The sequence below is a fragment of the Crassostrea angulata genome, chromosome 6, assembly GCF_025612915.1.
Source record: "Crassostrea angulata isolate pt1a10 chromosome 6, ASM2561291v2, whole genome shotgun sequence".
Classification (NCBI taxonomy): domain Eukaryota; kingdom Metazoa; phylum Mollusca; class Bivalvia; order Ostreida; family Ostreidae; genus Magallana; species Magallana angulata.
Genome location: NC_069116.1, coordinates 33210539 through 33236250, shown reverse-complemented (window position 1 = coordinate 33236250; position 25712 = coordinate 33210539). Strand labels below are relative to the sequence as shown.

Below are 25712 nucleotides of genomic sequence, written 5' to 3'. Positions count from 1 at the left end.
CTTTTACGTGTAGGTTACAAGTTAGAACTACGCGTACCAGCTCACATTATTTTTCTTGTTTAGCAGTTGTAACGTGTACCTGTACGTGTAAATGTTTTAATGTAATTCTACATATCCTCACATAATAAGCTGAGAATTTTTGTCCTAAACGAAAATTAAGAATTCTGCATGTGTTAATTTTATTATACATCATTGTTTATAAATGTATATTTTTATTTATCACAGATTAATAAAATAACAGAGCCATTGCATTTTTTGGGGGGAAGAGATACGTGAAATAAAACTCCAATAACATATTGAATTAATAAATGAAGATAATAATTTTTCTATTGATCGACGTATCAAAGAAAAAATTGACCGGAAAACTTCATCAATGCGCGTAGCGCATTGATGAAAAAGTTTTCCGGTCAATTTTTTCTTTGATACGTCGATCAATAGAAAAATTATTATCTTCATTTCTTATCATTTAATAAAACATTTTCAAATAAAAAAATGTGAAGTGTCATTGATCAAAAATGTAAATAATGTAAATGAAGCGGCGCGTATGAATACAAAACAACAACAGCAACAAAATTCAAAATGGATTCGCCTTCAACTGATGCACAGCTACTGGGCTGAATTTAATGGATTAAACACAAATAGTGAGTTAAAATCTGAACCAGCTGAATTGAAAACAAAAGGAAAATACATGCGATAGCTTGTGATATCATTCACTGTGCAGAAAAACTCGTATTAAAACTAGTTTTCATGTGAGATCGCTGGAATAACCATCCAAGGAAAAGCGATCGTGGACGAAAATAGCTGATAAGCCGACAGAGAATAGTATGTATAAGCGACTTTTGTAAACTTTGTGGTAACTAGATAGCCAGTGATGCACTTAAATGGTATATCAGCCGCTTGGAATGCGCAGGAGTTGATGCACCACTCATAGCTTTTCTTTACGACGCTTATTTTGATGACCGATCATCTACGTGTGTAAATGTAAAAATTATCGTTACCAAATTTGAACAGCAGTGTTACCGTGAAAGTTTATAGGCCTATATATTCGTTATAATATTCCTGGAAAAGGAACAGCCAGCCTCGCTGTAAATGTTGATTGATGTCAAGCAGACGAAATCGTGAGAAGACGCTTAATTTTCTATTTCGTGAATCAAACAAAGTGTTTTGTTTATTTTTGAAGGTTAAACTTTCAAGTTTTTATATTCACAAGTTTGCATTTTGTTTGCTGACAATAAAACAGACACAACTTTACATTTTGTTGACAGTGTTTATCCTGGAAATTCCCGTTCTATAAATAGTGTTAGATCAGAGCAGTTGAGAAAAGTAGATCCGGCAAAAATTTTATTGATGCAGGTATCAAAGAAATTTTTCAACCAATCAGAAGAGCCGATATCTCATCAAACGAATAAATATTAAATGATATTAAATGAAAATTTATGTTTGTAGATATCAGTATTCGTATTAAATATTCAGGCTTAAAAAAAGTCACCATATTTTAAAAAATAAGTAGCCAACAGGGAAACAGGGGATTTAAGTTCGACCTTACGGGTACTTTGCAATTTACACATATGTTCATTTGGGTACACACGTGTAGAAATTCGTCATTACACAAACTGATTACGTAATGCACATATTTTCCTTTCTACACGTACACGTACGCGTACACGTTGGTTTGCTAAACCTCTCTTTTATAAAAAAAAACTAGAGTTTAATATGCCGTATTAACATATACAACACATATAACTATATATAAACATAGTAACACAACCATACGAATTTAAATAGTTAGGACTACTAGTCAACTGGATATGAAATCTGCTCCTCAAACGATAAGGGCAAATACAAAAAACTCCTTCGAAATATATGAGTTATATTAAGCATTCAAGCATAAGTATAAGGTAATTATTGCCGAGATCAAAGAGATGCCGCGGACATTATTCTCCAATATACCACGAACGTCATCAGTAAATTATCAGATCAGAAATACCTATTTGTCTCGCACTGATCAAGAAAATACAACTTCAAACCGTATAAAGTTTAAAAAACCATGCCAATTTCACGTTTTATTTCCAGTCAAAACGATATGTATTACCTCAAATGTTTATTTTTAAGAGATCTAGGACTTCCCTAGCACATTTTCAATGCGTGTTTTTACATAAAATATATAACGTGTAGTAGTAATAATCGTATTAAATTGCCCTTAAAATATTAAGAATATGATTCAAAGATATTTTATAAAAAAAAGTGAAGAGTATTAAACATCCAAAGAAAAATTCTGTCGTCTGCAAGTGATTCCTTTGATCGACACACATGTAAACATTACTAACAAAACCGTTGGGGTTACACGGAACAGCTGTCAAAATGACCTAGATCATCTCTCTATAGGAGAAACGATCTGTAGAAATACTGGGCTTTTATATTTCAAAGCAACATTTCTCGACCTCGCTGGTTATTCTGCAACATTGACGAAAACCCGTACTTTATTTCTTAAATAACTCATATATGATCATCACATACCTGTTCCAAAAACGGTAACCTCATCAAGTATCTGAAATCTCGAAATGGTGAGCCAAGCATTTCAAAATTACAAAACTGTTTTTAAATAGATTTTTACTAGAGTTAATTGTAAAAATGCCGTGTATAGTCTATTTAGATCTACAAGGTCCTGTAAAGACGGTGTATCCTGGTCACGGTAACGATTTACCTTTATTATCTCATAAAACTATGCAGTGGTTAATGGAAGCTGGATAATATCAGTACAGACGACCCGATGACCCCCAAGGATACTCGATCGCTCAGGTCCTTACCTTACGAAAGAGAGACAACAGCTGGGTCTTCTCAACGCTTTTTAACGTCCTTTATTAAGACGCTTTGTCTGAACCAGGGGCGATGTCGCCGTTAACTTTCTCGGCTTTTACGGCAAAGGAAAATACAAAATGGTGAAGGACAAACTTAAAAAAGGAGACCAGAAGCTTTTTTGAGTTATTTTGGTTTTTGGGAGTGACTGATTGCCATACACCCCCACCCCCCCCCCCCCCCCATATACAGACAAAGATAGATAAACATACCGGTATGTACATGTAGTTGGCGCATTTAATTGTTTAGGTTTCTGAGACTTTAAAACTATCCTTAAACAATCTGTAAAATTCTTTACGCGGCCAGGCTTTTGAAGTAAACTGATTGTGGTTTTGACTGACAGTTTGACGATCCTTGAAGATTTATTTAGTTTTGTTTTGTTTTTAATTGGAATCTTAATCTAATCGAAACTTTGCTACAAGGTGTTAAAAAGTTATTGACATTTTACAAATTATAAATTGCAGACTTGACAACATGCAAAAAGTCAACTGATTAGAAAAATATCTGAAAATAACTAAGTAATTTCTTTTTAATTTCAATTCCCAACAATCAAGTTGATGAGAATACAACTGGGACTAAGGAATATGTTTGTTGTATACATCTGATATTAAACACAGGCTTTAAAAATGATATACAAATTAAATATTTATTAGTCAATAGCAAGGTCAATCAATGTCATGGAAAACTTCTTGTACAAAGGTAAATAATTATCTACCTCTTATAATAATTCTTTAATATAAAAATATACACAGTGTCATGTACAAGTAAAAAGTCTTTGGCAATTTCGTAGTCGAAGAATATTTCGAATAAGTATATATACGCATGAACAAAATAACCTCTATGGCAATACGTAATATGCATTGGTAAATGATGATCAGTTGTTCTCCACACAAGGTAATGCAGTTGAATTATTTAGTCGTTATTTACAAATTACTATAATTCTGTAACATGGACATCACATTCCACGAGAATTTGGCCGCCGTAGATTGTGACGTATATCGTTGACAGTGTCCGATATCCAGATGAAGTTCCTGCGCCATGGATAAAATCCCGACATAGAAAATCGGCATGTCGTCGATTCCGATTTGCGTCATGGCGGGAAACTCCTTCAACTGGAACCGCGCCCTCTGGTTTGGCTTCACGATGCCATCAACTGTCGACATATTGGTTATGCACAGGACGTAGGGAGATTTTCCCGTGTTGGGCGTGGAGTGAATTTCTTGGGCTACCTCGGTGGACATATATTCCAGGGGATAACCGGATATGATCTTGTTATTGATATCGTCAGTGCACTGTTTTGCAAGGTACCAGAAGTGTTCCCGCGGGTTCTCAACGAGCGGAAGTTTGACTGTTAACGGAAGGTGTACGGCAGCGACCCCTGGGTAGGCTTGATACAAGCTGTTTTGCTGCGTATAACGCCTCATATTTACCATAATCTCCACTGGAATCATTAAGACTTTAACATCGTCTGCTATTGACGATTTGATCAACTGTCCAAACGCAATGCAAGACGCCGCAATGCAGGCACCCGTAACTGTCACACTGTTTTGCTTGCATTGCAGTAGAAATTTCTTAGACTTCGTTGACTGTAAATGGGATCGAATGGACTTTGTCGATTGTTTTTGGTTCCGTAATTGTTCGATTTCATCATAGAAGTGTGCCTCATACGCTGGAAGAGCATCGATGAATTTTGAAGGATGTCCGCTGTTACAGTCCAAAGAGACTACCCTGCGATTGGGGTTTAATAAGGGAAGGAGGTACTCAATGGCGGGAAGAATCTCGATTTCTTTCACAGAACTCGCGTCTATCGTCTCTCTTTGAACCATGTCCAAGAATTCAATGAAATCGGCAAAGAGAGTCCGAAGGTAAATTCCATCAGCTAAACTGTGATGGAAACAGAACACGAAAGAAAACTCGTGGCCGTTTGCTCTTGGTCCAATTGGTTCTCCATTTGTATTTTTCACGATCGTCAGTCTCCATAACGGACCGTCTTTTACAGCAAAGGATTTGCACGATTCGTCGTGTAATAGAGTTTCTTTGTCACAAGAAGAAGAAACTTGAATGTCAAGTTTTACAGGGTTCATTTCGACGAATTTAAACTCGGGGTATTCCTTGTCTGTTTCTTTGATTGTCATCCTCAACATTGGATGTCTTTTTAACAAACAAACCATCGCCTCCGTCACTTCCGCCTTGGTGACGAATTTTTCGCACATCAGGGTAGCCATTTGGGCATAGATGTCTACACCACGAATGTAATAAACATGGTACATGGTTTCTAGAGGTCCCAGTTTTCTTTCATACCGCATCTTGAGACAGTCGTTGTATTGAAAATGAAAATGTCCCGGATCAACCATCCTGAAAAACAAAGATTAAGTAGATAAAAACATCAGAAGCAAAACTTTACCCTCAGAAGTTTTTTTCGTCACTCCAATATAATTATATACATATATTTTGCAATTAGAATTCTTTCTTAATGTCAAAAGGATTACAGCTATATTTTTAAATGAGGTATTGCTTTTAACAGTATCAGTGTTGTTGATGTGACCTTTTGGTAATGTGTAAATAAAGTAATTTGTAAATAAAGATAGTCAAATCACAAATACAACTCTAACTTCCTGAATTAGAAGGATTGTCATGAAATAACTTCCGCATTGTGATGACCGGAAAGATTTATTGAATTTTTTTTTCTTATATTTATACTTTTTAGTTTTTAGAAGTGTTTGTAAATAAAATATTTATTCCAGACAGTTATCTGAATCAGTAGCAAAAACAATCCAATCTCTGAAATTCCACAAGACTACAAAAAAAAAATGAAAACTGTTTTTCTTCAAGATGATCACATACTTTTTTATCTGCATTTAACTTACAATTTTTCATTCATCAAATTTTTTCTCCTAACATTCTTTTTACTAAATATTCTCCCCGTCGCTTCATGCAATTTACCTGCATTCAACAGCTATGCGCTCTCCAGTTTGAAATGAACCCCCAGTATTTTCTATTTTAAATAGTTTTCAGTTGTCAGCTGACATCATAAGTTGCATTCGTAACAATTGTTTTCCCTGCGTTGTGGGTGTTAATAAGATTTGCGTGATTTTAGTTAACGTTAAGTTCCTGAGTGCCTCAAATTAACGCAATTGAACCCGGAACGGAATCAAAAGTTACATATGTTTAAAAAAAACATGCATCAACATTGTATTCATATGTACATGCAAGTTGGAAGGTTTTTAAAAAATATCTAATAATAGTGTTAATATGTTATTTATCCACTCGTTAAAATATTCCTAAATATAATAAGGTTCGATTGATTAATAAAAGGATCTTTTTTTTAAATTACATTTTTTTAAAATTACATTTATGAATATTTATAAGAAAAAAGTATCAAACTATAGGTAGGCTGAATAATGAAATATTCCTTACCTTTTACCTGGTTGGTTTAAAATGAATATTGCATACGGGAAATCTTGAGACGGGGTTTTTATACAAAGATAACCGAGGAAGAGAGATGAATATCTACTCGACTTAAAACTGAGGATGGTTTGGCCCCTTACTCAATGGCGATTTAAGGTACAGGCAATTAAATGACAATTTTTCGCTCAATAAAATATTTGGTGAAAACAATTCGGTTTCCGTGCTTTTATTGAAGAGGAAGAACACCCCTTGAAGATATGTACATGTATTTATGATCTGACTAATAACGGGAAGGGCAGGCTATTGTTATCGCTTTCCAATTAAAAAATTATAAATTTTTTTTGTTTACCTTCCCTTGGCATTGTATGTGTGTTTGTTTTATCTTGCCTGTATTGTAAATCATGTATATAAATCAACAGAAAACTTCCATAACAAAGATTATTTTATTCAAGACATTTTGCAATAGATGACTTAATCTATATTTCCTGTCATCAGTCAAATCGACTTAAATTTGCAAATCATATAATTACGTCAAGAGATATTTTATCACACATTTTCGTGGTGTGAAAAAAAAAATAGGCCAAAAGTATATACATATGTGTTCGGTTTATACTTACAAAGGGAATTACGTACGCTTGCATCAATCAACACAGTTAATTTACTGAAACCAAGTCCTAAATAGTTTCGCGACCTTTTTTCTGTTTTAACGGCTGAATAAGGTGTTAGAGTGATAAATGATTTGTCTGCCTCTCGCTTTATAAAAAAATATGAACAAACTTAAATGAAAATAATATAATATATATATATATATGTTTACATTTTTTCAGTGTCTTTGCCTGTGATAACACTTCGTATCGATATTGTACTATACAGTCCAATAAATTCAAATGGCGTATATTTGGGGCGCAAGCGGTGTCTGCTTATTTATATAAGGAATAAGGAATCATTCTTTGAGTATTGTGAGGTGATAATTTTGGTCGGGGCGTGATCAAATCCAATAAAGGCCGAAGGGCTTTATGATAGATTTTGATCACGCCCCGACCGAAATTATCACCTCATAATATTCAAAGAATGATTCCTTATAACTTATATTTATATAATTTTAGGCCATCGTACGATTAAATATTTAAATATAAATAAACAAACCCCGCTGGCGCCTCGATTTGGCGTCATTTGTATTATGAGTTATATAGTACAAAATCGATACGTAGTGTTATCACAGACAAAGACACTGGATAATGTAAATAAATTCAAATATTTAATCGTACAAATGCATAAAGTTATATAAATATAAGTAAAAAGGAACCATAATTTCAATATTATGAGGTGATAATTTAGGCTTGGGCGTGATCAAATCTATCATATAAAGCCCTTCGGACTTTATCTGATTTGATCACGCCCCGACCAAAATCACCTCACGATTCCTTAAATATCGTATTCAGTGGATTATTGAACAGCAAGTATAGCTGTAGGTCTGTAGCTGTACGAGAGAATGCTACGGCATGACAGCCCGAACTTTCCCCGTAGACAGAGCTACAGACCTACAATCTGTCCAATTCAAACCGGATATCAGATGTCATAAAAAATGTGTATTCCTTGTACAATACAGATATACAACACTAGTCTAGTAGAACGAAGTTAATATTGATAATGCATACAGGAGCAGTAAGCGTAAAACATTAAAAGATATCTGATCTATTTTTAAAATCAAAGCGTTGCATTTTTTTGACGCATGATGCCAAGGCACGCGTGTGTATCGCAAACAAATCTTTATGAAAATACATGTATCATAATAATATTCATTGGTCCATTGAATTGTATATAAAGTATCGTCTGCTATAGTTGTTATACAAGGTTTAAGTCTATTTCAATCATTTCTGGAAACGGCTTTCTCCTTTACTAGCATACTTTACACAAATAACTTATGTTCTCCCTGGCTGTTACAAGTACATGTAATTGTGTATATTGAGTCATCACTAGTAAATGGACTCTTACGATCACGGTGTGGTAATCTAGCCATTATGTCATTGTCAAACCAGACGATAAATGAGAAAAGTCAAATTAATTTAAAAGGTTTCGAGGGTTTTATTCTTCTGGGACTTAACACGTGACAAATTGGTTGCAATGATTACATGTAAAATTGACTGATTACAAATTTATCGTGGGAAAAAAACCTAGCATTTTGCATTTTTTTTAAAATGGGAGTTTCATGAAAAAGAGGTTAAACGCTTTCGGCAATTCGAAATTGCATTTTAATTTTGTAAAGCACAAATTTTAAGATATTTTTATAAATGAAAACAAGATTATTATTTGTATAATGGACATAAAAAAATGAAAGCAAAAAAAAACTCTTGGTACTAGTAACATTTTTTTGCTTTTTATTGAGAAAAATAAAGTATCTATTGAATTTATAACATAGCATCATGTTAAACTGAATGAAAGTTAGATAAAACAAAAAAAACCAAAACGGTGCTTTGAGTTAATGTCCATAATATCACAAAGTTATTTATTCACTTTGAAACGTTGTTAAAGGGGGTGAAATGTATCAAGTCTTGAAATTTTTTCGTTTTTGGTAAATTGTTAAATAAAAAAAAAATCTTTATATTATGATTTTTTGACATGCCATAAAAACTTCCATTACGTTTTATTAGTATTTTCTACGAAGGACTTGTGAACTAATGAAAACAAAGTACATACCTCTACTTGTTGACACCTACGCGTGCATGTACTATAGAATCACGCGCACACGTACATCCTGACAGACCAAGAGTAAAAACATTGAATACACTTCACATATCGACACGTGTCGGGAAATCCATTTTTTGTAACTTCGCGTCCTTCTGACTCCATAAAGTCAAACTGCACATTATTTAAGGAATGTGCAACATCATTCACCCAGCTGCTTTTTCACTCAGGTATTTCGTCGATAGGAATCTATATTAACTTCATAATGTAGGGGAAAGCAAACTTTCTTTTGCTATTAAAGCAGATGTTTTATCAGGGATCGTTATAAAGATGGTTTTAAAATCAGAAAGAAGCTACTAAATCAAATTCTGACGATTGCGAGAAGTGATCTATTGAAACATACCAAGCTCGAGATTAAAAACCAACCGAATTGAATGAACAAAACTTAACCTATAATGTATGATCTTTTCGTTTCAATTTTACAGGTACTAAAATGCATTTTAATTTGACACTCAAAACTTTCCAAGCACTTGAATTTACTCTAATTTATTTTATTTCATAGACTACCAAACAAAATTCCATCTGAATATAGGCAATCTCTCTCTCTCTCTCTCTCTCTCTCTCTCTCTCTCTCTCTCTCTCTCTCCTCGATTAGAAATTCCCTCAAACGTAAATATCCAAAGTGAAAATAAAATGTTCGATAAGTAATTTCAAAAGTGCAAAGGACTATATATGGTATGGGCCTAAAATGGCCCCCTAAAAGGAATATCATTATTTTACTGTAATTCTTTGTTTTCTTTGTACAGATATATATGTGATGTTTTAACTTAATGTTCATTTTGATTCAAGTGCACACAATTTAGAAATACGGCATTGTAAAGACAGCCTTTTCCCGCCATTTTTGCATTTTAGCATAAAAAGGCTTGTTTTCAAGAAGTTTTTCTTTCAGGAAACATAGAGCGCATGCTTGAACCAACAAAATATTTTAATCAGAGATGTATCTAGCCAAGACTAATAAGTGACAAAAAATTTGTCCTGGTTCAAGCATGCGCTCTATATTTCCCATTCGTAAAAAGATGAGAAAAATGTCAATTTCGACTGATTTTGATTGAATTTTTGAAATAGCGTCACTTCTGACGTCATATACTGCAAGTCAGTGCAAATAAATCATACAGATATGTGAAAAATATATTTTATATGAACTCTTCTAAATAATAACATACATGTAACATTTTATTGTAACCGAAACACTTTAAAAAATGGTGAATTATGGGGGCCAAATTTAACTCTTATCATATATAGTTCTTTCTGCGATACATGCGAAACTCGACATTTCAATAATTTATACATGTACTTCAAATATAAATATAAAAAGGTTAGATTTTAAATGAAAAATTGAAATTAGTGCGAAAAATACCTTCTCTTAAATCCGGGCAAGTCGAAGGTAAGATATTGTAAGGAAGAGAAATATTTCCTTTCAAAATGTCTAGCGTTTTAAAAAAGTTACAAAGATAATTTGTATTTATAACAATCAAGGACGATCCTCAAGAATTTTAATGTTATCGACTAAGGAAATTTCACCTTGGCGTAGGGGTTGAACAGAAAACGGTAAACAGTGGTAAGATTGAACGAATTCTTTGACTTTTCAGCAGACTTTTTTATCTGGAGTGCTCTTATGATTATTTTTCATTGTTATGTCGCACCTTTTTTTCATGAATTGAATGGTTTATATTTGGTATAGCAATACATGCAAGATTTTTTAGAGTGTTATCGTAGCATTTGTGTAAAATAGCAAGAATCTATACGGGATGAACATTTTTGCATCTTTTTATTGATAATAAGTGCTTCACTTTAAAGGTATAAACGAGTGGAAAAAATGAAATTAGATATTTGAATTTTTACTCAAAATCAAAACCTTTTCTTACCGGCTTGGCCGAATTTCCGCCAGAGCGTCCGATGGTTGCTCGCTGCAACCCAAATTGATCAGTATTTTCTCCATGAGTAATAAGTCATTCTAGGTACTGTTTGCCACGTGGATGTTACAGATACCAAAAGTAAAACGACCCGAATTGCCGTAGACAGAAAAGACAAAAAACAAACTCTCACTCAGACCTCTCCCTATAATTCATCTCCCTCGGAGAAGGGGGGTCATATATTTCATTCATGGCCACTAATGTCAACGATGAATGACCAAACCATTTGGTCCCTTGTGTGGCATCGTAAACAAGCTATGGTGTGCTACTCTCTGTCAGAAATGATTTTAACACTTAGAAACAAATTAGCTTCCGTCGTTTTTTCGCTAATTAATTGCTCGTTAACTAGACACATGACAAGACGGTCAACGGTTGGGAAAAAAAAGTGGAGGGGGATAATTTTTGTTCAGTTATAATTTCTGTTGAGTAAGTATTAAGTAAGTAAATTATTTATTATAGTGACATGTGTTTCATAAACAAATAGATCTATAGATACATGTATAATTATAATGTAATAAACACCTGCCCCATAGGACCTATATGTCACTTTTTAAAAATGACTATACAAATAGTAATAAGTTTACGCATTGTTATTTTTATATAAGATTGATTGTCTGCACATAAAAGCTGAATATACGAATTTTGCAGTTGAATAGATAATTTGCTAAAATAGAAAAAAAATCACTTTGAAGTATTCATTTCAATGAAAATGAATAAAAATGACAAGGTATATTAACACACACACACACACACACACACACACACACACACACACACACATATATATATATGTATATATATATATATATATATATAGAATTCATTTCAATTCCAATTCATTATTGCAAGTCCCCGACTTTAATGTTCGATTATTCTTTCTTCAACAGGAAGACACGATCAAATCTTGTGATTTACAAGAATTATTCTTATGGAAACATAAAGGTTGATATTTTTTTCGTTATAAGAACTTTAAATAAACCTTCTCTCTATTTTCAAAAAAGTTTATTCCATCCTTTACGAAAATAATATAAGAACTTTTCAAAAGTGAACAAATAAAGCTACATAAAAAAACCGACTCTCCCTCTAATATAGGTTATCCATAGGCGTTGGAACCGGGGGGGGGGGGGGGGGGGGGGGGGTGGGTGCAAAGTTATACATATACATAACCGTACCAAATACCTTTTTTATTGCTTGTCAAGATTTTTGATAAATCTAGCCCCCCCCCCCCCCCCCAACATTCAATTTGCTTCCGACGACACTGTTAACAAACTACCACCCCCCATCCCCATAAAAAGCAAAAAACCATGGAGATTTTGAGATTTTTTAATTTGAATGAAGCGAATAATTTACTTATAATAAAACAATAAAAGATTTGATTCATCGTGAATTCAATGACTTCTAAGAGCCAAGAAAAAAGCAGTACTGTATGGTTCATTGGGTTTTTTTTAAGTTCATTAGAATGAAGATGCTGTAGGAAATCCGAATGACCATCTCATTTTTCCAAGAACTGTTTTTGTTGTAAGACTTTTGCACCCCAGCCTTTTCATACATGTAGGGCACAGTTATCTAACAACCATCAGAGGCAAAACAAGATTGACAAGTCTTTTGATGTACACCCTTGTGGCTATGACAGTGTCTTGGGTCCCATCAACTGATCCATTTGTCTTATGAATAATTTTGGCCATTTCTAAGAATTTTTCATTTATTTACATTCACAGAAGAGCAATTCTAATTACCAATGGCTTATATTACGTAATATGTCGTGCCTTTTTTGTCATAGCAGGTAAATTAGTTAGAAATACCTGCATGCCTCGTGGTCAATAATTGTAATGAGTTACGCAAGTAAACCCATTTTGCAATTGTTTTGTAGCCAGTATAGAAGAGAATAATCATCAGACGAGAAAACTGATGTTTGAAAGAGACATCCCGTGGGCAGATATAAAATTTGCGAATTTGATGTTATTTATTGCTAAACAAGATTCGATGATGTCTGGTAACTCGGAGTTCAACGAAGCATGACGATGATCCAGAAATCAATGGAGTATGCATGCTTGCACTTTTTGCAATTGGATCGGTATCAAAATATGTTCATACAGTTTATATGATAGAAATAATGAGTTATGATGTGCAGCGAAGATTTATGGTAAAAGTTCGTTAACTAGTGTCTTATGTTAAAAATATGAATGTTTGAAATGTTGACAGACGAAAAAGAGTCATACCAGGGTCAAGGCTGATTATTGCATTCCATAAAACAAGCGAGTCAGAATCACGAAAACTAAAGCCCTTTAAGGGGCAGTTGCAATAAACAGATGGCGACCAATCTCGGAATTTGAATAGTAACTATGAATGTAAATGGTTAAGTTCGTACAAAACCCTTTAGAACGGACAATTAGATGGTGCACCTCGCCAATTAAAGTTGCGTTCGATCTTTTGTGGGCAAAGGTGCTTGAAATTATATTTGACACTGATTTCAATGAAGAATAAGAATTTTCTATAAAAATGAATAATTTAATTCTGGCTGTAACGCGCTTAAAGAGAAAAAAAAACGGTCGAGTTACGGTTTTTGGTGCATTTTTATCTTTTCTATACAAGTGCTTAAATAGAAGCAAAAATTTATCGTATGTATTGCTGTATGCAAACATTAATATTTGGTGCAACAATGCATAACTTTTGTGGTTTGAAATAAAAAAGCTCGCACTAAACTACGCGAGACATTGCATTTTTAGCCCAATTTTGGGGTAAAAACTTATCATCTTTGCGATATTTCTTCCACGAATTTCAGCGAAATAATTATAATATAATGCAAAAATTTCGCTATTATACGCGTAGATTTTTTCGTTGTTACGTGGATATTTGGTGTTATGTAGTCAAATTTTGCTTTTTGACCAAAACTATTTCTTTCTATAGTAAAAACTATCTTCCTATGAAAAAAATATTTATTAACGCCAGGCGACTGTGTTTTATACCTGCGAAATTGTAGAGTAAGCATTAGGCCTATTACTTAGTTACTTTTTAATTACTATTTGTTAAGGAAGAGTACTAGTTTTAAGAAATTTAAGAAATTCCATTAGATCAAAAATTTCGATTATACGTGCGCAATAAATTTTAGTTGGTATTCGTACAAAATATAGTATATTACAATACATTGCGAAAATAAGACGTTATAAAAATGAAAACAGAGAGAGAGAGAGAGAGAGAGAGAGAGAGAGAGAGGGGGGGGGGGTAGCCAAACACCGTACAAGAAATTTTTACGTTACCAACTATCTTTAATATGATTTAGAATATATTTTAGATTTAGAAAATACTATATTTAAGACATATGTGGTCGCAATTACGGGTCAATGATATATTTTTGAAAGAATTAAAATTGTTTTGTTCTTTGTGTAAAGTAATTTATTTATAATTCATTTTAAAACCAAAAATACATGTACATGTAGCACTAACTTCAAATTACGCGATACGAACATATCTTTTTATACACTCAAATATGACCCCATTTGTTTACGAGATGGCGACACAAATATACATGTAATATACATATTCACCGCAAGGTTAATTCTATAAATCATAAAATGCAGTATACATATATCGGTATATATATCATGAATGAAATGTACACCACAATAAAAAAGGGACATTTATATTTACCATGGGCTTTTAAGCATGATTAAGTTATTACTCTAAACTAAAACGAATTCCACACAAACGTCTCCATGTGTCTCGCCACGCCGATGTAAACAAAATTTTATTGCAAATTCGTGAATGGAATTTTATAGGTCGTAAAAAATCTGACGTCACTTCTTAAATTCACATGTTTCAAGTTTGATAGACTTGTTAAAACTCTGACGTAAAATTTAAACAAAAATTTGCGGAAATTTCTAATTGTACAGGTGTTTGTAATACGCTCATATTGGTGCTTTAATCAAAAATCATGCGCAATTCAGCATCAGTATATTCGATAAACTTTAAAATTTAAGTCAATTGTGTTTCGGCGATTGTAGCCCCCCCTCTCTCTCTCTCTCTCTCTCTTTCTCTCTCTCTCTCTCTCTCTCTCTCTCTCTCTCTCTCTCTCTCTCTCTCTCTCTGTGGGGAGGGGGGTATCGTTTTAAAATTTATAGGAATGTGGTTTCAGAAGGAGGGGGACTTTTAATGACAAGATTAATTTTTTGTGTTTGTTTACAAAACATACATTGCCTCAAAAATACCTGGAATATTCGCATAAAATAATGGAGCCGGTTCGTTCCAATATAATAAATTTCCCGATGGAGCCGGTGAAAAACAATGGACGTAAAAAAAAGTAGCTATCAATTACAGAAAGGGGGCAACATATCGCGGACCGTGGATTCGTTCAAAGCGGTGCCCTCTCCGTAACGGTTGTTGTGGGCAGCTTAAAAACACCGGAGAATGCACGCGCGTGGTTTTACATGTGTATAATATCAAAAATTTACGAAACATGTTTTATAAAACATAGAACGAAAAAATTGCATGTTAAAAAAAGAATGAAAGAAAGGAAAAAGAAAAGAAAGAATGAAAGAAAGAAGAATATTCAAAAATTTGTCAACTTATTTCAAAAGTATCCTTCAAGACAGATTGAAAGATATAAAAAACACACACCACAGGCGTCTGGCGTTAAAAAATATTTCTTTTTATAATAAGATTATTTCCTGCACCCTAATAATAGTTATTATTAGAGTACAAGGAATTCTTTTATCATAAAATGAATTTTTTAAACGTCATGTATCTGTGACGTAGACAGTAAGAAGTTAGACTTGATGATTTTAATATAAAAATAGATATAAGTGCAAGAAAATATTGCATGTATCAGACAATGCCCAGCATATGCAGTATTATATTTTTTTTCCTACAATGCCCTTTATCTTCATACGTCCTATCAAGTATCTAAGAAAGCATAAAATATGAAATTTACCTACATTTTCACATAAACACAAATGTACGCTTTCTTCGACATACATGATCTTTTGTTTTTTTGACAGGTCCAAATACTAGTACATGTACAGTGGGTACATTTATTGTCGCATATAAAGCGACTGCACATATGCAGCTAACAATGGATGTATTTGAAAATCGGCGACCACATCTTAATCCCTTATATGAATTACGTAATCTCAGCGTGTCTGGAATTCAAAATATTTACAGTATATTTCAGTGTCTTTGATAATGCAACAAATCGATTTTGTAATATATGGCTCAAAACTTGTTATAAATGGCTATTTCAATATTCAATCGTCCAATTGCTAAATATTATGTAAATATAAGAAACATTATTTGAATATACTTTGAATATATTCTTTGAATATATAGGTAATCAAATACCCTCTTGCATGGTCAAAGGCTTTAATAGATGTAATCAACCTCGACCTCATAAAACTAAAAGAATGATTCCTTAAAATTATTATCATTTTAAGTAATATTTGTTAAGAAAGTTGGTTTGTGAATCGGCGATATACCAAGCATATCCAATAATGTATTTTTCCCGCAATGCCCGCTACCCTCATATATCTCATCAAGTATCCAAGAAAGCATAGAGTATATTATAAATTTCATATACCGGTACTTACATTTATAGATAAACACATGCAAAGGTAAGTTTTCTTCTTCAACATACACGAAGAACATATCTTGGCAGGTCCAAATACTAGTATATATACTGCGTACATATATTGTAGCATATTTAGTGACTCCGCCCATGCAGCTATCTATAACAATGAGTGCATTCAAAAATTGACGAACCCTTATCTTATACGGCTTAGCATCCTTTTTGTATTACTCTCAGTGTGTATTGAATTTGAACCAAGGTAGTAATTTTGTTTTTTAATCTTCTACGCATTTCATAGCACTATCTACTCTGAATCTTATCGTATATATAAAATATATACATTTATATTATACATTTGACCATAATTTGTCAACATGCTAGTTGGCACCCGTGTCAACGTGTAAGTAAGTTACATGGCTAAATGAAATGAATCAAATGTATACACACATCTCCACACCACTGCAGACAGTTGTAATTAATCACAACAAATTTAAAAGTACATGTACATGTAGGCATCGTTATAATACCTGATTACGAATATATCATGCAAGTAATGAATAGAAAATAGAATTTAGAGGGAGATTTTATTTTTCTGGAAGTTGGAGTCGTAGGAGATTTTTTACACCACCCCCCCCCCCCCCCCAAAAAAAATAAATAAATATCTTATTGCCAGGATAATAGCTGCAGGTCTGTAGCTCCAGGTCTAAATAATTAGGATGACTGACCAGGTCGTTCATTTGAAATTTTCCAGACCGGCACCTACAGACCTGCAGCTACCAGAATGAGAGAAAATATTCTTGAAATGTTCAGTATCACAACGAAACATGAATCTATATAGCCATTTAAAAATATATCGCTGATTATGAAAATAGCCATTACTTTGACGAGTTCCCGTTAAAAAAACTTTTTTTCAGATTATTAGTTAGACTTAAAGAATCACAAGGTGACCTATCTTTTAAATTCAGCTTTTAGCTAAAATTTAATTTACCCACGAACTTGAACTCGTCACCCCCCCCCCCCATTAGAAGGTTAAGAACTCGATTATAATCGATAAATTTTACTATTTGACACCCCCTATCTCAAATAATAAATATTTTATATTGTTCCAAGGGGACAAACGTATTTATAAATAGCTAATAAGGCAATTGGGGTTATCCTTCTTTGTAGCTACATATAGTCCAAAAAACAACGATTGGTGGTATACCACGTGGTTTCTGTCATAGCGTTTACCCCCAGAGTATTATACATGCTTTATGGTGTCAACTTTATCACGGAAAGAGCAGGTGTCTGTGTATAAGGCACCACAAATTGTGTCGTTTTTCTATCGAAACAATAAAATAAGTCTGACATTGAATGTGCATGATTTTTTTTTCTGAGATGGTAGCTTGATGTCTACCCAGACACGTAGAAACAGGGGGCAGCAAGAGGCTCTTTTTTTTTTTGGAAATCGATCCGCGACACTCATATAGAAAAAAATTCGAACGAAATGTCCCCCCGCTACCCCCCCCCCCCCCCCCACTTTTATGGAACAGGGCTAAAAAAAAAAGGGAAACTTAATGTTTATGAAATTTGAAGAGAGAGTCTCTGAGGTATCAACTAATAACTGTCTGTCTTTGCCCCCTCCCCTGCGGAATAGGATTTGAATGATTCATGGGGAAGGGGTTGCTTGTTCAAAACACTGGGGAAGAGCCCCCCCCCCCCCCCCATACTTTCGAAAACGATGCTATATATGCCTGTGGCAAGTTAAAAACCTCATCACTTTTTTTAACGATAAGTAACACTACTGAATTCAAAATCCACTGATATTCCCAAATATTGACTGACATTGTCTGACATCCACTGTACATTGACTGTACCTCACTGTACATTTCACTGACTTCCACTGTACCCCACTGTACCCCTCTGTACATTTCTACTGAACAGCACTGTATTCCACTGTACACCACTGTACAGTCCTACTGACTTCCACTGTACCCCGCTGTACGCCACTGTACAGGGCACTGACCAGCACTGTACCCCATGTATGCCACTGTACAGGGCACTGACCAGCACTGTACCCCACTGTACGCCACTGTACCGGGCACTGACCATCACTGTATCCCACTGTACGCCACTGTACTATTAATTTGAGGAAAAAAAATCAGATTTTTAAATCTTCAGTATTTTTTTTTCTTCGATATTTATTTTTATTATGCTGTATATAGCATTATCATTATGTATACAGATAACTTGACAGAAGAATGCAACAGGTCGTTAAATTTATTTATTACGTTTTCTTTATTAATAAATGTCTATTGTTATTGAATGTTACGATCATAAAATTATGATAATTTCCCTAGCTATAAGGTGAAAGTATTGAATTTTACATGTTGAATCTGATTATTTAAAAAGTACATGTCATTATGATCATTCTGCCAGTCATTCGAAAATACCCCCCCCCCCCACCAGCAAGGTTACATAATCGTATCTTATTGATGATATATGACACGCCCTCGTTTAAATGATCGGGTTGTTAATTCTCTGTGTCTCATAAGCTGTGTTTTAGCCACTAAAAACAGCCAATTAAACACAGAATCCACAAAATATATCCATGCTTGTTTTTTTTTTTTGTACACATGTCCAAATATCATAACTGCCCGCTTGACTACACAGGTACATTTTGAAGATAGCGTGCGAGTTTCTAGCTCATTTGTTAATTGATTTCGTTTGATTTAAATATTTAAATATACATTGCAAATGTCGGGTTTTACTTTTACAAAATAACACCTACTGCGTAATACATTATGAATTTTAAACATAATCAGTTACATATTAAGCGGTAATTAACTGTATCATTAATTTTAGCAAGAAATAAAAGGAAGGATTTAAATCAAGGAAGGTTGTAACATGTTGTAATATGCGTAGCTGTACAGTTTTCTTAATATATGATTTCCTTTTAAATGTTTAAGAAATAAGATATATAAAATACCCTACGCTACACACTTTTTATTTTGTATAATGAGAGATAGAGAGATTACAGGTATATCACTTTCTGACAATATTGTGTTGGTGTCATTTGCAAGCGTACAAAAGTTCACACAATAAAATCTATGTTGGAAGTGGCGGTTGTGATGCCGTAATGGGATTTTAACGTGCTTATACCTTTCTGACTCGGGGCCTCAAGTTTTAGCACAAGAAAATTCATGAGAGAGAGAGAGAGGAGAGAGAGAGATTCATTCATCAGAAATCGATTAGAATAATAAGAAATTGATTGTCAATTAATCTGCTTCTTTTACATATCGATTATTTTTCTTAATGTCTTACGTTTATTTTTGCCAACTAACTCCGTGGTTTAGAAAAATATCTGCAAACTTTAAGTCGAAAAATGAAATGTAATCAATGGATAATACCAACCCTTCCCTTTTTCCTCCCGAATCAACTTGATACCCCCTTGCAGTACTGTGTTATGTCGAAACGATTCATGTTAAGCAATCGGTTATAAAAATTAATGCATTTTTTTTTTTAAATTTTGACCTCGATGTGTAATCACTATTAAATAGATATAATAAATCCCACTTTTGTGCAAACATTACATGAAACTAGTCCTACATGTAAGTAAATTATAATAATCTTTTAAGACAGATTTTAAATAATTATGATCCCAATGCACCCGGCAACCATAATGATTTTTTTAAATCAAAAGTGAATATTCAGATTTTTTGTTTTAACAGTATATTTCCCCGACGTTTACATCTATTTATTCCTAGGCCCCGGTGGTAAGTTTTCACACCTTGACACAGTCACCCGGCCGTGTGTATAGTCTGAGCCTTTCTTTTAGTTCCGGGTTTTTCGTTGTTCCCAGACAGACAAAAGATTTTTTCTGTAGACATACACAAAGAAGGAGACAAGGACACTGTCGATATAAAATGTTACTTTTAGCGTTGACTTTCAATGATTAAGAATTTTTAAGACAATCATTGAATAACGAACGTCAAATCATTTGAATCCATGGACATTATCCCGAAACTAAAGATAAATACATACTTTAATCTTTTTTAATGCCAATATGTAGATTTAGCCGCTGTCAACATTACTACATGTTACCGGTAGTACTTTATTTAAATACTAAAATATTCGTACGTTAGCATGAAGAGAGAGAGAGAGAGAGAGAGAGAGGGAGAGATAGAGAGAGAGAGAGAGAGAGAGAGAGAGAGAGAGAGAGAGAGAGAGAGAGAGATTTTATAGAATATTTGAAATGTTTGCTATGATACAATATACTGGTTTCAGTAAATGAAAAAAAAAAAAACAGAAGAAAAAACGAAAGATCGTTTTAAAGGCCGAACCTTTTTTTTACCGGGTGGTAAATCTCAGGTGAGGGCGGGGCTTAATTTCTAGAGGTGTGAAAGCCCCCGGGGCTGGAAGTCTACCTGAGACTTGAACATGAACGCTGCTAATCACTATACACAGGAAGCAAATATTACACAAGATATAAATAATTAGTCAGAATTCGTCATAGTTTGAAAATCTTTTTGTTTTAATGACCATACGAAGCGATTTTATACGGAAATGTCGTCCGAGCAGGTGTGTAAAGCACAATTAAAAAATTCAGTAAACTAATTCTTCTTTAAAGATTTAACTCAGTTCATTGTCTTTAGCACTTGACATTGTTTAAGTCGTTAATTTTAACAAATATAATTGTATAAGAAAACCATACGATCAGTAAAAATATTCACTTGTTGGTAAAGGCAGCCATTATACGATGACTACTAATGGGGTTCGTTTTCCATGGAGTGACGTTTTCGTGCAACAAGTCCCAATTGAGTGTATAATCAGTAAATACAGCTTTAATAGCTCATAAGTTTGTTTTAAAAAAGAAAATTTTGTATGCATGTTTTGGGCTGCTCATTCATCGTCGTGAAATTTATTAGGTCATATACATTCAACATGATTCAAAAATAAACTGCGTATTTTCATTTACTGAATAATAAAAATATTGTTCTCATTTATCCGACCCTTACACAATTCACTTATTACGGAAAGAGAAAATAAACATGTTTGTCTATTAATTAAGGTGTTGCTTATAATTGAAGAGATGCTGAAATTAAATTGTGATGCAGCAAAAATATTGCCGGGGGGGGGGGGGGGGCTTATGTATGTCTTTCTGACTTTGGAGGAGAATAGTTACAACATGAGAGAGAGAGAGAGAGAGAGAGAGAGAGAGAGAGAGAGGAGGGAAGGAGGGGGTATATTTTTTTTTTTATTAAAATTGTTACTACATGTATATCATGGCAACATTAATATTCTTAACTGTGCAAGAGAAGATACATGTAGATGTATTACATGTGTTGATAATGAACAGTGTTCAAATTCAAAATTATATAATCAAAAGCATCGTAATAGGGTGAAATATTATTTGAAAACTGTTCGTTATCACCATATTTCATTTTTAATGAACACAATACTTATTGTGATATCAGCGACTTGTTTGGGGGGGGGGAGGGGGGGTGAGGATTTATAAATGTTTAACATGTTTAATATCCGACTTGATTTAAATTATAAAAAAACGCATCTAAAATGATTAATATAAAGAAAATTTCGTGTTTTAATGCATGTTATGTTTTTAAAAAAATATATTTCAAATGGATTTAATAATCTAAAGACCACAAATACCCTTATAAGGGAATTACGTAATATCTTGAACAAGGTGTCAGACTGACAATTTACAAGGTTGAATATTGGGACATTCACACCTTTTGATCTACTGAAAGTATGTATACTATACACAGATACTGACTCGCTGATCTTCCTGTGAAGTAAAACTTCAAAGACATTTTAAAATCTAGACCAGTTAACTTCTCTCTTTTGAAAAAAAAAAATCAGTATGTTGAGCAATATGGTGGAATTTTTTTATCGTTAAAAAAGTTGTCCCTCCTCCACATATATGTTACATTAAAGTTTTAAAATTCAGATAATTTAAAACTACATGTATCTATAAATTGTAATTCATAGTTTTAAATTCTTTTAATTTTTAAACTTTAATGTAACATATATACTAATATTTATTTGACAATATTGATTAAATGAAATTCATTGTAAATAAAAAACCAACTAGATATTTAGTTACTAAAACATTGATTTTGAAATATATAAAAATATTTTCCCCTTTTTATTGAATAAGTTGCTATATTTTCTATGATAATTGGATTCCGAGTTTTTAGATAAATACATGCGTGGATCGGAGGATTGGGGGGGGGGGGGGGGGTCAGAGGATAATTTAATTTTTTTTTAACTTACATTGTACATGTACAACTATCCAAAATATGTCTAAGCTCCCCCAGAAAACAAGTATCCCTGCCCTTTCCCTGGAAAGAATTCTGACCGCGCATGTAATTATATATGAACTTGAAGAAATAGAAGCCCATTTTCTCTCTTGTAAGCAATAGGAAAGAAACAAAACAAATCCAGATTTTGGTCTCAAATAATGTAAATATTCAATTCATTGTTTAAACATAATAATTTATAAAAACATACTAGGTACAGTGGGTTACAGTGGGGTACAGTATTTGTCAGTACCCTGTACAGTGGTGTACAGTGGGGTACAGTGCTGGTCAGTGCCCCGTACAGTGGTGTACAGTGCTGGTCAGTGGGTAGGTACTGTGCTGTCCAGTGGAGTACAGTGGCTCTGTACAGTGGAGTACAGTGGGATACAGTGTGGAACAGTAGCTCTGTACAGTGGGTGTACAGTGGATTTACAGTAGGGTACAGTGGTTATACAGTAGATGTCAGACAATGTCAGTCAATTATTGGGAATATCAGTGGATTTTGAATTCAGTAGTGTAATGAGGCTTTTAGAATATTTACCTTTATGAAATAGACTTATAGATCTAGAATGAATTTCATGGTCAAATTTTTGAATTGGTGAGCATACCTGGGTTTATTGAATATGCTGTACTTTAATACCCTAAGGAAGCTGCAAAAATGTAACCCTCTCTGATTTCTTCTCTCGAGAAAACGTCAGATAAATAAATTGCAGGGCTATACATTATTGCTTTAATCTCAAGAAAGAGTTCACAAACAACTTTCAGTTTAACGAAAAAAAAATGTTTTTATACACGTTAATTTATGTTCTTGCGGTCATGTGAATGTGGAATATACGACAAAAAAGCTAGACTCATTAGTTTTGATATGAAGACAATGAAGGCATCGATTAGTGCTGGAAATCATTGCATACATCAAGCAATACACTGCATATCCAGTAATGTACATGACTTAGTATTTTTTTCTGCAACGTCCGATACCTTCATATATACTATCAAGTATCTAAGAAAGCTTTAAATATAAAAATTACTTACATTTAATGTATATACATAAAAGGTAGGTTTTCTTCTTTGACATACATGTAGATCATCCCTTGACAGGTCAAAATACTAGTATATATAAAGCGTACATATATTGTCACATATTTAGCGACTACAGTCACTTTACCCATGCAGCTGGATTAGTCTCAGTGTGTATTGAATTTTAATCAAGGTAATACAACTTTTCTTTAATCTTAGACCTTATTAAACGCATTTTAAGTGCCTTTTCTTTCTAAATAAATTAAGAACTAAAATTTTTATCTCATCAATCTAGTTTTGACTGAGTTGACTCAGCAAATTGATATTGTCAAACCGAGACTTTTATCAAGAAACTTTGATTTTGGTTTGGCTGTATGCCTTTGCTATAATTTATGTCGACATGAAAGTTGGCGTATAGAAGAGTTTCAAGGCTAAATGAAATGAATGACATGCCTAGATACACCACTGCAGACATATGCAATAAATCACAACGAATTGAATGTAAGCATCGCACACTTTAATATACTTGACTGCTATTATATCATGCAAGTAATAAATAGAGAAGGAAATTTTAATTATAATAGAACTTCAAAAAGCTTTTTAAAAAAATATGTAGAGTAAACGTATCTGGTGTGAAAAGGTATTGTGTACAATTACATAAAGAAATTTCATTTTTCTGATAGTGGGGGCCATATGATATTTATTACATCATCGTCCTTTCTCAAAAGCCAGAATCTTCAAATACCTAATGGCACGATCAACCCATGCTGATAAAATGCAAAATAGTTTAAATGCCTTCAACTTTGACATTTTTTATATTCCCATTAAAAAATGAGTACTCTAAATTTTAGACTCCCGGTCTATCACAAGGTGACCTTTTGCTCTCACACGTACCCTTTCTCCCTATTTGGAGTTTAAGAGCTCGATTGTACATGTAATTGATACATGTATATCAAAAATATAATTTGAAACTCCCAAATAACAATAATGCGCTCAATAATTTTATATTGTTCCAAGAGGCAGGGATGAATGTTACATGTAATTTACACGTAATATGGCATCTGGGTTATCTTTCTTTATCATCTGTTCAACATACTCAGTATATAGTGCATCTTCGTTAGCCAAGGGTTTTCGGTCCACTTTGCTCCCCATAATGGGAAGCAAAGTGGACCGAAAACCCTTGGCTAGCGAAGATGTATATAGTGGAGGTTTTTGTGATAAAGGGTTAACTTTTACTCATATTGTAAAAAGAAGTTCCTTTGTATGGAACACCTTCACATTGTGACGAAGTTTCTGTCGAAAGAAACAACAAGATAAGCCACACACACACATATATATATATATATATATATATATATATATATATATATATATATATATATATATATATATATATATATATATATATATATATATATATATATATAAGGCTTGGGGCGAATTACATTGTAAAGTAATACATTACATTACCATTACTTCATGAATTAGGGCATTAAATTACCATTACCATTACTAAATTTTCTTGAAGTAATGCATTACATTACCATTACATGGGTAAAGTAATGCATTACCATTACCATTACTTTGTGAAAAGTCAATAAGTTTTTAAAAAGTAATTTAAAAGCTAAATAAAGTTTTTGTAAATGTTTCATAAATAAAACATGCTTGAACATATTTACAGGTTCATGTTCACTATCAGGTTCAATTTTAATGACTAAGTGCTAAAATCTGGGGGCAGTGATGGCTGGGTGTTCCTTCCCCTACTTTTTTGTTCCGTCAGATCTCGCGCTCTTGAATTATGGAGGCATGAGGAATCAACTCTGGGTGTTTATGCCCGACTTTAATAGTTTATACATGTATGATCAGAATTACCCACATTCATACTACGGCTCACACACTATTCTCTTCTCAAAAGAG

The 25712-nt window shown here is 33.4% G+C and overlaps 1 protein-coding gene across 7 annotated transcripts; it reads right to left on the bottom strand.

The window, feature by feature from the left end:
• Positions 1-3316: 3316 nt before the first annotated feature.
• Positions 3317-23833, bottom strand: LOC128190737 (uncharacterized). Of its 7 annotated transcripts, none has more exons than XM_052862884.1 (2): positions 10875-10994; positions 3317-5211 (listed from the first exon to the last, which is right to left on the bottom strand). In XM_052862884.1, the coding sequence occupies exons 1-2, from the start codon at positions 10946-10948 to the stop codon at positions 3780-3782; spliced, it is 1506 nt and encodes a 501-aa protein (XP_052718844.1). In that variant the 5' UTR covers positions 10949-10994; the 3' UTR covers positions 3317-3779. The 7 variants fall into 7 exon arrangements, with proteins under 7 accessions (XP_052718844.1, XP_052718850.1, XP_052718845.1 ...); XM_052862890.1 differs by lacking the exon at positions 10875-10994 and adding an exon at positions 6274-6335 and having other exon boundaries at positions 3319-5211; XM_052862885.1 differs by lacking the exon at positions 10875-10994 and adding an exon at positions 5724-5820 and having other exon boundaries at positions 3320-5211.
• Positions 23834-25712: the final 1879 nt, after the last annotated feature.